Source organism: Trachymyrmex septentrionalis, unplaced genomic scaffold, assembly GCF_001594115.1.
Source record: "Trachymyrmex septentrionalis isolate Tsep2-gDNA-1 unplaced genomic scaffold, Tsep1.0 scaffold75, whole genome shotgun sequence".
Taxonomy (NCBI): domain Eukaryota; kingdom Metazoa; phylum Arthropoda; class Insecta; order Hymenoptera; family Formicidae; genus Trachymyrmex; species Trachymyrmex septentrionalis.
The window spans coordinates 176,115-193,903 of NW_017305938.1; the positions used below are offsets into that span (position 1 = coordinate 176,115).

The following is a 17,789-nucleotide window of genomic DNA, read 5'->3' on the forward strand; positions in this document are numbered from 1 at the left end:
ATAAAAAAATTAATCGGCTTCGCAGAAATATTATTTCAATGATATATTAGATATGAATAACATCATGCCTTTCTTCTAAATAGATTCTTCTAAATAGATTCTAAAATAAATTTTCATAAATAAAATTATAAAAAATAAACGATATATTCTTTTTGTCAGAATCCTATATCTATTAATTTTATCATCCACTTAGATTACGCTGCGATATCGTAGCATTTTTTATTATTTGAACATTTTTTCTTAATAAAGAAATTAAACGTGATTACGTTTCCAGATTGAAATCTTTATGATTGCTGCTTTATAATCTATATGTAATTGGGTGTTTTCCATTTTTTTTATGTCCATTTCCACTAACGTAGATTAACTGTAATCTCGATTCAATTTACTCTTTGTCTTTTTCCAATGTTTAAAATTAGAAAAAAACGAAGAGTAAATTGAACCGAGATTAAAATTAATCTACATTGGTGAAAACGGGTATTAGTGACACAAGTCGCTCCATCTTTGTTATTTGTTGAACTTGATGCCCCAAGAAAGACGGAACGACGTTTGTGTTAACATGTGTCACTAAATGAAAAGCACTATTTGATTAAAACGTGTAACTGATCTATTATTATAAAAATATATTCTTTTAGATAATCCTAATAGATGTCTGCTTGACGTATATTACTTTATCAGATATGCGATAAATGTGCCTTCCGTAATATCGTCTGATTGATCTTTCAAAAGAATTAGCTTTGACCAGAGTTGAGAAGATCGTGAGATCGGTCTGTCAAAAGAATTAGCTTCGATCAGAGCTCTTTTGAATCTTTTCACATGAATTTTATTGTTTATAACGGGTTGTAAACTATATATAAATACAAAATGTAAATATAAATAAAAATTTCACTGTACGAGTGCATTTTTGCTGTTATTTATCGTTTATTTTTAAAAATATTTTTAAAAAAAGAGAAAAGATGATAACTTCACTAAAAAAAATTCTGATTAAAAATGGATGAATCAGAAAATTCTTATCATATCAATCATAATTCTGGTTATCTCAACTAGAATTCTAATAAATTTAATTAGAAAAATCTGATTTGTCCATTTTTAACCAGAATTCCAATTTAATTCAACCAGATTCTTTTTCAGTACTTTATTGAATTAAATTTATTTTATATTTAACGTCCCAGTCAAAAAATTTTCATGCATGAATATATAGTATAAATATGTATAAACATACATAAACATACATAAATATTCATAAACATGTATAATCATCTATAATATGTTTATATGAATTCATACATCCCTCTTTCTTTTGTAAAATTACTTTTTAGTGTAATAAAAATAATAATAGTAATATGAAAACATTAAAAATAATTAAAAGGGTAATTTTTATACTGTATGTTTTAGAAAAAAATCAAGTTCGAAGAAATGTAATTACTTATGTATAATTATATATAAAATTATGCATAATTATGTATAAGCAATTTTTTTTACATTTTTCCAAGTTTATTTTTTTCTAAAACAAACAATGAAATTATTTCTTTAATTATTTTTAATGTTTTCACATTACTATTTCTATTACACTGAAAAGTAATTTTACAAAAGAAAGAAGAATGTATGAACCATGTATGGATTTTATATATAATTATATATATTTATATGAATATTTATGCATGTTTATGTATGTTCATATATATTTATACATATTCATGCATGAAAAATTTTTTACCGAGTGTTATTATATAATGAAATAATATAATAAAATTATAATATTATAATTTTATTATAATGAAAGATTCTGATTTTGCTATTTACATTCCTTCTGCAGAAGTTTAGCTCGCAAAGAATTTTTTTTCTTTTAATCATTAATTATAATCTTGTATGTGTTAATCGTTTATATCATGAGCTATTGATAGTTCATTAAGCTGTACTATGTACATCTATTAATTTGTTATTGAACTGTACCAAAAATGAATAAATATCAAATATATGAATGTTTTAAGCTTATGCTATCTTAAGACATTTTCTGCTTGCCAAAAACAGATTGCGATTCAAATGCAGTGGTGCACTTGACGTACGGCATTGGTTGGCATCGGTCTAAAAGTAGCGACGATTCAGCATCATTTCGCGGTACGAAAATTGTCGAGCAACTAACACTCTTGTTTGTTGCTTCGATTCATCACGCTTGTAATGACTTGCACGAATAATACGATTCGTGAACTGTGAAAATCAGTATATGATGTTAATATTTTTATTTGGTGCAAAGTGATCGTGATCGCGACAAAATAAACAATTGACCTTCGAAAGTATGGAAGACATAGGCATTTTCCGACATCGTGACGTGAGATCGATTCTGATACTGCCAGTACCAAGAACATGAAGTTTGTGACTCTTCGTGATTCGATACAAATACAACAAAAGCCGGAAATAAAAGTGATCCACGTATATTATTAGAAATGCAATTAAACAACCAGAGGAGAGATACATATACTTGTTGGACACTGTAGTGATAGAACTTTTCGTTGATCTTATTTTAAATGAAAAAGAAATTTTCAAAGGTTTTATCACGGAAAATTAATGATATCACATTTCGTTTCTATAGCATAGAAAAATGATGGTAGTTTTAATAAAGAAATAACAAAATTTTATTATTAAATTTTTAATCATTTTTTGTTATTGTATCCGTATAATTAGTTGTCTTTGTTAGCCTATTTTAGTCAACCGTGTTTTTATATATTAGTTTATAACTTTGAAAATGACCCGAAGAAGGTCGAAACATTAGTTTTATTATATGTAGACATATTTTTATCTTGTTTTTACTTTAATTTTTATGTTGCTTAATGTCAATTGTATCACATATACATTAAAATTTGTTTTGTTTTGGCTTGTAGCTCTTCTTAATATAATTTCTTTTATTAAAATTTCATTAGTTATATATCATTATAAAAGAAAAGAAAATATCATTATAACAGAAATGTATCTTATCTCGGCAATATAAAATTTCGCGTTTAATAATTCGAAAACGCACGGCGGAAAATAAAGTGGTTCACCAGAGCGTTATTAAGAAAGCGTGCCCGCAACCGGTCCATCGAGATGACATTTATTTATCGATATCCCGCGGAAAGCTTTAGAACAATTTCTAAACGAATTGCTCGTGGAAGTTTTGCGAATGCAACTTACCGCTATGATTTTCCACGGAGAAGTACGCCCAAGTGTAAAAAAGAAATGGATATACCGACGGAAATGAAAGAGCCTCGAATTATGTTTCCTCGGAGCAGGCAGGTGTGTGAAATTGTGGATCGAGGGGGTTGGTTACGTAACGTCTCCGGTGACCCTTTTAGTCGTGCTAAAATAACTCCAATTTCTCGCTCTGGCAAAAAGGGAAACAGCGAATTTCATTTCGCACTCCTATTTCGCACTGTGGTTCTAGCTTGTGAAACGCGAAAAATTCGATGAGTGCCATTCTATCCGAGATCAACCTTAAAATGATAAACGCTTCTACAGCTGCAGAATTTAGAGTTCACAGATGTACTTTCCGATTTGCTACATCAAAATATCAAGTTTGAAAATTATTCTTTTATTATAAGAAGTTTATAATAAATTTATGTATATTGTGTAATATATCATTATATAATATATAAATATAATTATATAATAGATATTCATTACATATATATAATAATTTTTAGGTTCTGCTTCAAAAAATATAAATTAATAGGTCTAAAAAATTTCGGTAGGATAGACTGGAGATAATTGTACCAATTTTTAAAAAAATACATGTATTTCTTTATTTATAACATATATATTTATTTCTTTTAATGCACATGACGCAACAACTATTTAGATTTATAGTATTATTTGCAAAAAAGTGTAATTTTAGACTATTATGAGTAAAATATTAAAATCTTAATTAAGTACATCTTGCTCCGATTTAGGACAAAATAAAACAAAGCTAGGGAAAGTTGTAACATGTTCTAAAAACAAATTATTCTTCAAACACATTCTGTTCTAAAACAGAAATTATCTTCTTATATTATTTTTATTTAAAAAAAAAACAGTAAATTTGGTATTAAAAAGCAGTGAATTTGTGTTTTAGAGTAGGGAATTTGTTTCAAAACAGTGAATTTGTGTATCAAAACAGATAATTTGTTTTCAAAGAAGTGAATTTGCGTTTGTAAAACAGTGAATAATATCTATTATAATAAGAAATACTTATAACGCAAATACTTATAACGTATTCACAGGTCTTAGAGCATGACAATGTGACCTTAGCGCACTTCGCAGTATTTCGTGGCTGTGACAGATTTCCTAACCTGAATAGTCATCAACTTAAAATATTTTAGTTCACAAAGCAGAGCGACTTGTTTTTCTTGTCAGATATTTATTTTTACGCGAAAATATATCAATTCAGTGTATTTTTATCAAAATTTGAGGTAAACGGGCTCTTCTTAACATTTACCGTTAATTGTAATGGTGTTACAATGTACCCTAGCGATACGGTATTTTTAACTCCAAACCGATGTGTTGTTAAAATTTGCTACATATGAATATATTTGAAATCACTTAAAAATATTTAAAAAAAAGCGCCTAGTTTGAGAAAACGTATTTTAGAATCAATAAATTGAAAATATGGTAAAAAGTCTTTTATTTGAAAGTTTAAAGCAAAAAAGTATAAAATTGTAGATTTACATTTATGTGGCTTGTTTGAGCACAGTACATATAACTTTTTTTACATACGGCGTACGTGTGATTGGCATGAAGCAGATGCAGGCCTCGATACCAATTATTTTTGTTTTCCATATGATCATCTTATCTCATGTCATTTAAAAAATATACGCATTGTTACAACTTACTTCCATTGCAACTGTTCCCAGTCTCTCCTACCCACAGTCTGTTTAAAACAGCGTCTACAATAAGATTTTAAGGCGTAAAACTTAAGTTTTAAGTTTCAAGTCGTAAAAAATTAACCAATTATAGTCGAATCCCGGTAAAAAAAAATTGTCATGCATGGACATATATAAATATGTATAAACATACATAAATATTCATAAACATGTATAATCATCTATGAAATATGTTTATATGTGTTCGTACATCCCTCTTTTTTTTTGTAAAATTACTTTTTAGTGTAATAAAAATAATGATAGTGATGTGAAAACATTAAAAATAATTAAAAGGGTAATTTTCATACTGTTTGTTTTAGAAAAAAATCAAGTTTGAAGAAATGTAAAAAAAATTACTTATGTATAATTATATCTAAAATTATGCATTATTGTGTATGAACATTTTTTTATACATTTTCCTAAACTTGTTTCTTTCTAAAACGAACAATGCGAAAATTATCCCTTTAATTATTTTTAATGTTTTCACATTAACATTATTATTTCTATTACACTAAAAAGTAATTTTACAAAAGAAAAAGTGATGTATGAACATGTATGGACACATATTTCGTATATGATTATACATGTTTATGAATATTTATATAGACTAACTTCGATATATACGCCGCACCTTGAAAACTTAATTTATTAAATATTATTTACTATGTTTATAGTAAACGAACTGTATTAGTAAAAACTTTGTACTGTCTACTATTATACTATGAAAAAAATATTAGAAATCCTTGTATTTTTATTGTACTATATATTCCATAGCGATGCGACTCATAAGGAAAGAAGGAGTATGTACGGCTCATGGAAAATTTACAAAAATAATGCATATAGATAAAACGTATAATGACACAATAAGTTATAAAGTGTGTTTATAAAGTTTTATTAAGGAATAAGAATGATAAATATGTATATGAAGTAATAAATAAGAATTACAATCTTCCTACATATATTACAAGTATTATGATATGCGGTACATATTTCATATTATGTGTTTATTGCATTTAGTGCACTGAATTCAATCTGCGCACTTTGTACGCTTTGGACATAAATCCCGCTTGCTAAAAATGCCGTATATCCCAAACAGGTGGGATATACAAGACAACAAACTTAACAAAAAATACGAAAGCAAAGCACTTGTATTTTGCTACACTATTTTATTATTCCACTACACGTATGTATCACGAAATAACCACTAAATCTTTTACACGTCTTACAGTAATCATTTTATGTAGATTATAATTTATGATGGCGTTACTTATTATAATGACAAATCGATTCAACTCGCAATAATAATTTCATTAATATTAACAGTAAGAAGCTGAAATCATAACACAATACTAATGTACAATAACATAAAGGTATGTAACAGAATAGTTGCAGGAAAATTACCCTCACTCCTATTTTTTCTGACTTCTGCGGCGTAAATCCCAGCGCGGCGTTTTTGGCGGAGTTACTCTATATATAATGTTTATACATATTTATACGTATTCATGCATGAAACATGTTTTACCGAGATGAGAGGAAAGTCATCGACTACGATTGATAAATAAATTTCTTATAGCTTAAAGCTTATTGTAGACGTCGCTTAAGCTTTACTCCAAATTACAAGTCAAATGAATATGTCAATTTTGGACCTAATATTTGTTAATGTTGAAGTAATATTTTATTATTGGAGAAACTTAATGAATTCATATAAAGAGCTAATGCGGACTATTAAGAGACCCGCAAGCGGCTGTTGTCAATAAAATAAAATAGCTAATGATATAGATTGAGTACTTAATCGAGGCATTCAGTTTAAAATGAAAATAAGTGTAACTGTATGCTGAAATTGCGCAAAGATACTTTGTGCTGTTCAATCGAAACTTTTATACGCACGCTTTTGCAGTGACTGAAGCATAGAACAAGAAATTCTATGTACATTTTTATAATAAATTGAAATCGTGTGTCAATTAAAATTTTTACCTTGTTACTACAGATTTACTCGTCCGTATAAGATTTGAAAATGAGATATTCTACGCGTAAATCTGATTTTTGAAATTACCTTTGAAGACGGCAACTCCCTGCTTGCCTGAGTTACTTCGATCCGCTAGACTAAACGAATCGATTTTTTTCTTTCATCCGGAGTGCGTTCCACTTGAGGCTCATCACATTACAAAGCATTATTTGTTTAATATTTGATAAACAACAAGAAGTCTGTTTTTTATTTCTACTAGAATTTTCTTTTTCGTTTTCGGAATATCATATCCGGGAAAAATATTATAAAATATTATAATATCAAATATGTTAATTTTTTTTATATAATTATATATAATTTTATATAATTACACATGAAACATTTTTTTCCCGGAAAGTGTATACTTATCTCACTTTAAATCCCAAAATTGTACACACGATAAGTTTAGCCACAGAAAACAGACTTAAGACCAAAATGATTGCGAGCTTCCATTTTCGAATGAAACGCACCGAGTGCAAATGATTCAGGTCTTCAGAAAATTGATTCGCGATCTCTCATCCCTACCCTATATATGCATTCTGCTACCGATAGTCGTGTAAACTGGCACGACACGGACGTAGCATTGGTGGTCTGCATTGGTGGCCTGCAACTTGCACTTGCACTAGCTAGTGACCGGTTATGCGTGTATCCATGTTTGAAGAGAACGTGTCCGGCGATTGGCCACAAATGGCAGCGACGTAGTGGGGTGAGAATGAGGCATGGTACTCGTCTCGAGTGACATACATATAAAGATCCCGTCGCAATCGCCGGCAACTATTTTCTGATATTGTCGATCGGCTCGACACGAAACGTGCGAAACTTATATCGCGCTATCTGATATCGTTCACGTTAACAGACCGCTACCCTCGGAGGTAAAAGCCAGAATTGACCAGTTCCGCAAAATCTTCGGTCCGCGCGACGATCTACTGATTTCCAAGGTGGTGTGCAATTTGTGATTTGAAAAACGAATCAGGATGCCGACGTGCGCCTGCCAGGACAGGACTCTGGACGAGTCGGAGGAGCACGTTTGCTCGCTAAAGCTACCTATGGAGCAGGACAAGGTCATGGAACCCAGAGAATACGTCGATCCGGTTAGGTAGGGACGCGTTTTTACAGACAATGAAAACTGGAAAGTCTTACCTTGCCCGTTAAGAATCAGACGAACCCTGAGAACGAACCAGAAGAATCTGATTATATCAATTAGAATTCCGATTATTTCGGTAAAATTAGATGGTAAAATATGGTATAGTATATTTTTAATTAACTGCTGCAACCGATTGAAAATGCTACGCCATATTCAGCCAATCTTTTCTTTCAGTGTAGAATTAGTGGATTCAATCAGAAAATTCTGATTCATTCATTTTCAGAATTCCAACTTAATCCAACGAAACATTTTTCTTACTGTTAGTGAAAAACTTTAGGTTTTATTTAAATTTTTATAGCGAACTGAAACGAGCAAAAAATTACTATTTCGCTGAATAAAAATTTTTGATAAATACAATTTAAAATTAATAAATCAATTTATAATTAAGAATTGTATACTACATACTTTTATGCATATTCCGTACTTCGGCTTTAGTTTAGGATTGTATTTCAAGACCGAAAAATAATCGGTGTGCAGTTTATATTCTGAAAATTGTAAAATTCATGCAAAAATATTATTGAACCGCATATTTTTCTTCTTTACTTATTTGTGTTTATACTAACTCAATTATACAGTGATGTACAATGACTTACGAAACTGATACAAATATACACAATTAGTTAACGATTGATTTGAAGAAAACAATCGAAACGAAAACAGTCTTTCAAAAAAACTTTATAACAATTTGATCAGTTTCGTAAGTCATTGTATATAAATTATTTTTTCAATTTAATGGATTAACTCTTTTTTGTACAATGTTATTCAATTACGGATTGGTTAAAATTAATTTTATATATATGAATTTATGTTTGATAATTGACAAAAGAGCGAGTTTTTATGTAAGAATTGATTTTAAAAATTAAATATTAAAGGTTATAATATTGTTTTACACAAAGTAAGTCTTATTGTCAAAATATCGAAATTAAAAATTATAGTCCAATTGTAAATATGAATTGCTGATTGATGATGAGTGTTTGTGATTTGTCATTTTATTTCATCGAATTAATAAATTAAATTTACGTAAACAGAAATGTTTATTGATCGTAGTGTAGTCAATTTCAACTTGTGAAAATACAAAATCTATAAAAACTAACATGCAACAAATACACAAATAGATTGATGTTTGAAAGGCTGCTTTTTATTCTGTTAAATCGATTTTACGATATACGGAGTTAGATCATTGTGTTTGTTCTGCGTAAAGTTGACAGACGAGAATACGGGGAGATCAGGTAGTACCACAGTTAGACGAGGAATTTTCTTTTTACGGGAAACTGGCAGCTAGGTCTTAACAAATAGACTTGACTGACCACAAAAATCGATTTGTCTCACGGGATTGGTCGTGAATACTGTCAAGAGACTCGTGACTTGTCGGAAATATATACCCTCATTTTTTACCTGCGAAGTTCAATTTCAGTCATAACTCTACGTTTTGTTTAAAAAAAAATAGACTGTAAATGGGGGCCAAGCAAACGACATATTTCGTTTATATTTTGAAAGTAATATAAAATAAGCAAAATGACTTTATTTTCATTCTTCATGTCAATAAATCATTAAATTTTAACAAAAAAAATCATCATTTTGACTTTCATGACGTCAAAATAAAATCCAAATAAAGTCATTTCGACTTTCTCTTAACTTGGTATGTTTTTCGGTTAGCGCAGTTTAAATAAACTATTGCTATCAGAATAATAATTTTATTAACATCATAGTATATCACTTACATACATAATATTAATAAATTAATTGTGCAATAATTTATTTATAATTACGTAAAATGTCAATATGTCGACGTTACTAGCTATTACGTATTAATATTGGAATATTCTACAATATAATAGAATTAATATGGCATATAAACGTACAAGAGAAATTATTCCACTTTCAATAATTAATATATGTAAAAGAAACATATAAAGTCAATGTTTATACTATAAATTGTATTATAAAACAAGTTTCTCTTGCAGTTCTGCTGTAGACTATTATTATCGCGAATATGAAATTTTTTACATGAGAAAATGGGGTATTTGCGCTTTTGAATTTCAACGAATTGACGTACATTAATTCGCTATGTTGGCGTTGGTAATAAAGAATTATGTGCACAAACATTGGCTCTATATGTTTCTTTTACATATATTAATTGTTGAAAGTGGAATAATTTCTCTTGTACGTTTATGTTATATTCTATATTAATTCTATTATAGAATATTTCAATATTAATACGTAATAGCTAATAACGTCGACATATTGACATTTTACGTAATTATAAATAAATTATTGCACAAATAATTTATTAATATTATGTAAGTGATATATTATGGTGTTAATAAAATTATTATTCTGATAGCAATAGTTTATTTAAACTGCGCTAACCGAAAAACACAAGTCAAGAGAAAGTCGAAATGACGTTATTTGGATTTTATTTTGACGTTATGAAAGTCAAAATGATGATTTTTTTTGTTAAAATTTAATTATTTATTGACATGAAGAATCAAAATAAAGTCATTTTGCTTTTTTGGTGACTTTTATGTGTGGTTCTTGAATATTAATTTACTTATTCAGGAAAATGCAGAAATATACAGGGTGCACCAAAATTTACGAATCAAAATATCACAGTGAGAAAGTTTCCAACAAAATAAGGTATAAACATATTTGCTAATTGTTGTCCGAACAGTAGTTTTAAAAGTCAAAAATTAAGTAATTTTAGATTAATTATGATTAAACGACTAATTTTAGACATCCAATTTTCAAAACTGCTAATTTTTTTATTAATTACGGTAATTTTAAATTAATTACGATTAAACGACCGTTTGTTTGTAAGTCGCACATGGATAATGCATGTCAACCAAACACTGTTAACGTGCGGTGATTTACGAATAAATGGCCGTTTAATCTGTGACTATAATTTTTAAGCTTTTTATTAAAAAAATTATATTATAAAATTGAAACGACAAACAGCAAATACATTTATATAAATTATAACACTTTTTGCTATATTTTGTTATATTTTAATTTACAAACTTCAAAACACTCTAATATATACCTTAATCATACTTATATCTATCCATTAATCTTAATATTTTAAAAGATGCATTTTTTTTCACATTTATCATAGAATACACAACATAAAGTAGAAAAACTCGATTATCCTTTTCTTCAGTATGAGCGAAATGAGAAATTATTGCGAGATACGCGAAGAAGACTAGAACGATAATACTATTTTGACGATGAAACGAAGATGCATGGTTGTGTCTTGCGATGATAACAACGGAAATATGGCGAGCGCAACTCCGTGGTATAGACAACAGACTGTATATCTTCACATTCTCTATATTATTCGCGTGTGAGCATAGTTTCTGTCGAGCTTGTGTGAAGAGAATAATGAAAAGCCCGTCGCAAAGTCATACAAAAGACAAATAACGCCAAAGGAGAAACCTTGGATAGTTTTCCTCGAGCAAAGATATCTCATGGGTGGTGGAAAATAACATTTTTTTTAAAGATTAAAATATATCAAATTAATAATGATAAGCAACAATTAATTGAAGTTATGATCAATAAATAATTGATTGGAGATTTGATACTTAGGAGCTTCTTTTCTTTGATTTTTATCGATGAGGAATAAAAGAAATAAAAAATTCGAAGAAATCTCTTTATCGGTTAATAGAATAACGAACCAGTTACAGCTGCGAATAAAAAGATGCAGCTAGATAGATATTAATTTATATATAACTAATTTCCTTCTCTGATTTTTACATAATAACGGATAAAAGGGAAGATGATTTGAAGAAACGTGTGATGATTTGTGATCGGATTATTTATTCTCGGGCAAAAACGTTTTCAAAGATTAATGTTAATTCAAAGATTAAAATTAAGTTGATAAAGATAAGCAATAGACGATTGAAGCTATGATTGACAAAAAAGTATAGTATAGTGACGAAAAAATTAGATTTAGGGGCTTGTCTGGACCTTTCTTCTTCGATTTTTATTCGATAACGAAGGAAATAGAAGAAATAAAAAATTCATTGCGATTAGAAGATAAAAAAACACATGAGTGGTCTTAAATATTAGATTATATATCTGTTTCTCTCTTCTGATTTTTATCTAATAACGGATAGGGAAGACGATTTCTTGTTCGGATCATGTACGTTCGAAGATACAAAAGATAATGTTTATTCGTCATTATAACTTTCTAATCAACGACATTAGATCAAGAATAAATCCTAGATTTTTAATTCTACTTCAATCCAATCCAATTAAATTGAATTCCATAATTTAAATTGATTGAAAAGAAAGTATTGCTGCATCTCTATTAAATATCTATTAAAAGTTTAATCAGTTTTGAAAGTCTTTTATTTACTTTATTAAGTAACTCGATCTCAACATCAGAACTTATTTCCCAGCTGGACTTTATTTTATCAGAAACGTAATCCGAGACGTAATTAGTTAACTGTCATATCGTCGAGAATCAAAAAAAGACCTTTCTTAAATTTCCAGAGACATGAATTTGGAGAGACATGAATTAATAATTATTTCATATCCATCAATCTATATTTGAAGGAGCGCAAGTAATAGCCTCTGAATAGCTTACATACATAGTGAGACATTTAGATGGAAATTGGTGAACATCTTCACACTGGTTATGCATGCAAAATTTCTCAGGGGGACAACGTGGACAGGGTTACAAGTTGTACACATGATGTGAGGAATATACTGATGAGAAGATATCAAATACTGTAATATACCTTTTCCAATGATAATAGATTTCTCGTCAAGTATTGAACGTATCTCTTATAAATTTTTTTCTGGAGGCCTTTCTTTGTTCATCATAAGTAACGAAAAAAGTTTGAACATTCTCATTTAAATACCACATGCAACAAAAGTCGACATATGATGAAAATCAAATTAAAGAATAATTAAAGACTAAATAGGAAAGAAGAGCTGATAAGAACAACGCGGATGTTAGTACGTAAATAATCACAAAATATTAATTTATATAAACGCAGTAAATTATACAAATACATGCGAGTAGTTAATAATTTACTAGTTGACTTTTATTAGCCTTTCTTTCCTATTCTAGATTTATTCTTACAGCATTTTACTTTTATTATTGTTAAAGGATAATGACTAAAACTGTATTGTGGCAAATTGTTAATAATAAGCATTTACAGTTTCTTTGGACACAGATATAAGTGACAGATGTCAAAGTATAACAAATGTGACTCGTGAATATTGTCCATTAGATTAGCGATCATTATAGCTAAACGGATTAATAAACGCTTGTGATTTCGCGTTTATAAATCGAAGCTATCAATAACAAGTTAGAAATTAAAGAAGTGTACTGTATACATTTACATTGTCGAGCAGTATTATACACCCAGAAACAATAGGCGAACCTGAACTATCGGTGGGTATTTTCTTCCATAGAAAACTCTTCCAGGTAGTCTGGAAAAACAAACAATCCAGCGAGTCTTAAGACGAGCAAACAGCACTTTGCTGTTCTGCTCAGCTCCATCTTGACCCATTTCTGTATTTGAAATATAATATCTTTATAGATATTGCTCCTGACAATCCATATTCCACAATCCATATTCTTCATATTTTTATTCCTAAATCTGCATGTCAAAATATAAATATTGAATCATTTCATCGAATTATTTTTCACAAATATTGAACTGTTACACATCGCAGAGGATTTCTTTCCTGATCACGTTGTACATTCCGATTTGCCGAGACGTCAGAAACGAAATACATTTATTCGGCCATCGAACGGAGATGACTTAATTACGATGCGCGAATCCGTCGACAGTCGGAACTGATTAGGCTTACGAGTACATTAACGAAGTCAATTTTCGACGTTGATGCGATTGTCCGTTCTATCGTTTGTCGTAGAATCAATTTCATGACGTCGTGATGTCAAAGGCCATCACCGCAGTTTAATCGGTGTTCATTTGTGCCTCGCGATCTAAAGATAATCCAGAGACTATGCAAACGCTGAGATTTACGATATAAAGGCATTTATCGTCTTGGTTTAATCGTTATCTTTAATAGTATTACAAAGAAAAAAACAGTAGAGAGCCGTAATGTATTACACAAAAAAAAATTGCCGATTTTTAATTAATTTAAAATGTTATACATTTAAATGTTAATATTCTTGCTTAAATATAAACTAAATATCAGAAATAAGATAATATATTATAATTTAAATATTACTCAAACATCATAATTAATAATTCTGAATACTAATTATCTTGTGTAAACTCGGATAATTGTATATTTTATAAACAAGGGGAATTTATCATATTTGTAGCACGTATATTGCGAAAACGTTTAAATCAAATATTTTGCTACGGTTGCAATATTATGATACATGTTATCTATTTCGCGGTGAAGTTATTCAATTATTGTATTAAATATATACTTTATTGCATTCATGACCATGCAAAAGGTTTTTAATGGATATATTTAAGATATTCTATCATAAAATAAAAAGTCAAACCGGTTTTCCATCTTTTATAGGTACAGCGATGGCTCCGTACGATTACGAAATCCCAATATCGAACTTATGGATCAGGACATATTGTACCATCTCGCACTTGGCAGCGGTTCCCACGATCTGGTTGAGATGTTTGGTGACGTTAAGGTAAATCAAAGAAATTCCTATTATATTTGTACAAAGATCTGAAATACATTTAGGTAAAAAATCTTCGTTGAAATAGTTGGACAAACTTTGTTGACGTACTATTTCTTAAGCAATTTTACGTCAACTTCTATTTAGCAAAAATTTAGTTAGATGCCATTACATTTTTTTAAATTTTCGATGCTAGGTGATATTTAATATTATATATCTCGTAACTAAGCCCGATATTAATAGTCTATTAAAGTAAGATCCCTTAAAAATTTCTAAATGCATAAGATTAATTTTTATTAAAAGTCTAAAATTTAATATACAAAAGACTTTTATTCTTAATCATTTTTTATTTAAAGCTCAATTATTTCCTGCAAATACAAAGTTATATGTAACGCGTACCTGTGGTAATTTCCCACTCACGATATAATTTTTATTTAATATAACATATATGCTATATTATATTGTAGAATTATACTTACATTGTAGAGTTGAAAATTACAATTAACAGGAGTTTGCTGGATTGATATTTTATAGATAAAACTTTCTAGATGCGATGGATATAACCATTATGCGTTTCAATAAAAAAATCACTTTTTTTTCTCCGTCATATTATAGTACATATTTCAAAGACTTTTAGTTTATTTTATTTCAATTTACTAAAAATCATGACATGTTACGCAAATTCTGTAAATCTGGCATCGTATTTAGAGAGAAAAATATCTTCGGGATATGTAGAGGAGAAGGTATTTGTGTGTGTGTGTGTGTGTGGGGGGAGGGGGAGAGGCCCTCTCTTAATATCTTCGCTATTATCTTGCAAATCCTAATGATTCCTTATGGAATTATTTGTTCAGTAGCTTGCCATTACACCATGACGCTAATATACCAATACTTAATAGTCAGACATTTATTATAACGCATTTTTATTTTTAAATATTTTAACACGTTTCTGAGGTATATTTTAACATTTAATTACAACTACTTCCTTATTTTTCTTGAATTTGAACGTATTATCCACGAATATATGTATTTTTGAATATGTTATTTAACATTTTATTTGACTGTATATATTTTGAGTTATGCAAATTTAAACAATAGCATGACATTTTGCTAATGTGGCCCTCTATGGATATTGATTACTCTTTTTTGCGGTTTTCATATAAAAATAATTATTTAATCGATTGTAGCTCTACTCTTAATCAATAGTTTATATTATGTGTACTATTTTTAGTACTGAGCAGCTTATATGCAGAAGTTATGTGAATGTATATACATTCATTTGCATACATTTTAAAATGTTTTACTTTTTTGTTAATTTTGTAATCAAATACTGTTTTTTAAACAAAACTAATATTTTAAGGCTATTTTTACGGAAGGTCACATTACCCACTCATTTTTTTTTTTTTAATTATTACGCGATGTCGCCACATTTTTATTAATAGTATCCTAAATAATAAATATTTCGTAACTTTGAGTTTAGAATCGATTCAACAAAATTTTAACGAATGTAATTGTCGAGTTTTAAACTTAAATATTGATTATTAACAAAGTGTTATGTAAAACTGGGATGCCATAATACCATCTTCTCCTCTACTATATGGCACTTTGAAAAGTATTTGATGTTATTTATCACGATAAGTCGGCTGATAAAGTAATAGTCGGTTGATAGAGTAATAGACACGTGCGTAATCTTGAACACACAACAAAAAGCGATGCGCGCGTGTGCATTAGTTGCACTTATTTTATTAGTTAACACTCGTATGTTGCAAAACGTATTATGATAAAGATATGTGAGCAAATATGTTATTTTTAAAAATTAATTAATTAATTAATTAAATTTTATAAACGCATAGCTCTATTAAATTAAACATTCATATATACTTTCATGTTGGATATTATTGTATAAAACTCGAATGACATAATTATCAGAATTATTACGTCGTTATCATAGTTTCACCATTTTTTTCTCGTTAAAAAATTATATTGTGTTTTAATCAGCGTTATTTCTTCCTTTTTCTCATTATCTCACATCAACGACATAATAAATGGTAAATATTAAATGCCACTTTTTTTGGTCAAATACAAATCACGCAATAATTATACACAGAGAGAAAAGTATTTGGTATTTGTGACTGTAATTGCATTAAAAAATTATGGAGTAGGTCCATTATTATGGTTATTACTGCTATAATATTAATAATAATAATAACCTTATATGTATAATTTTCTCAAATATGAAAAAATTGCATTATAATTGATAATCTGAATTGTTAATAGGTATAGTAAAATGTTAATATACGAATAGTAAATAAAAATAATTATTTTTACGTAATAAATGCAATCGTCATTATAGTAGTGAATGTTATATTCTATATTTTTATTATAACTATTTTCTTAATTATTATAGCTATTTTCTTAACATTCTAAGTATTTATATGGCAATAATAACTATAAAAGAAATATGGTAAGGAAAAACTTAATGCATGTTATAGTTGTAAAATGATCATATTTTAGTGTCGAAACTATAATGTGTATGGTTAAAATAATCATAAATTTATAGTTGACTCAGAAAATGACTATAAATTACAGTACTTGCAATCATTTTTTTCTCCCAGTGTACAAATAATAATTATCGTAAGAGATATTGCGATATCTATATAATATCATATATGTATTTTTTATCTCTTATAATTTTTAGAAAGATAATTTATAAATAAAAAATATAAATATTTGGATAAAAAGAAAGGTAGAAATTTTTTAGGGTTTAGCTCGGGAATCATTTTATATCTATGCCTTCTTATGTATTTTTCTTAGTAGAGAAATTAAAAATAATTATTATAATAACGTCAGATTTAAGGAAAAATTGGTACATCGAAATAAAATGAATAAAATCCTTATTCGCATGGATCGTTATAAAATTACTGTTAGTTGTTCAATAATTTATTTATAAAATTAATTCCAAATTGGATGAAATGTAAATAATATTGCATCATAAAACGTTAATTGGATTATATTTTTCATTATATCATTTATCATCTTATACTCCAAGCGTTGCGCATCGCTTGGAGTGAGGGAAACGATACCGAGATGTGTGTGTGTGTGTGTGTGTGTGTGTGTGTGTGTGTGTGTGTGTGTGTGTGTGTGTGTGTG

General features: G+C 28.6%; 1 protein-coding gene and 1 pseudogene across 2 annotated transcripts in view; both read left to right on the top strand.

Annotated features, from left to right (window-relative positions):
- The window catches only part of LOC108754065 (uridine phosphorylase 1), a 37,262-nt gene that overhangs the window by 13,659 nt on the left and 5,814 nt on the right, over window positions 1–17,789 (top strand). Inside the window, exons 1-2 of one of the 2 annotated variants that reach the window (XM_018496102.1) lie at window positions 7,645–7,969; window positions 14,531–14,654. In XM_018496102.1, coding sequence (XP_018351604.1) covers window positions 7,848–7,969; window positions 14,531–14,654 — 246 coding nt within the window. In that variant the 5' untranslated portion in view covers window positions 7,645–7,847. Of the gene's footprint in view, window positions 1–7,644; window positions 7,970–14,530; window positions 14,655–17,789 lie in introns of those variants that run through there. The other variant, XM_018496103.1, reaches the window with a different exon arrangement.
- LOC108754047 lies at window positions 2,362–7,516 on the top strand (annotated as a pseudogene).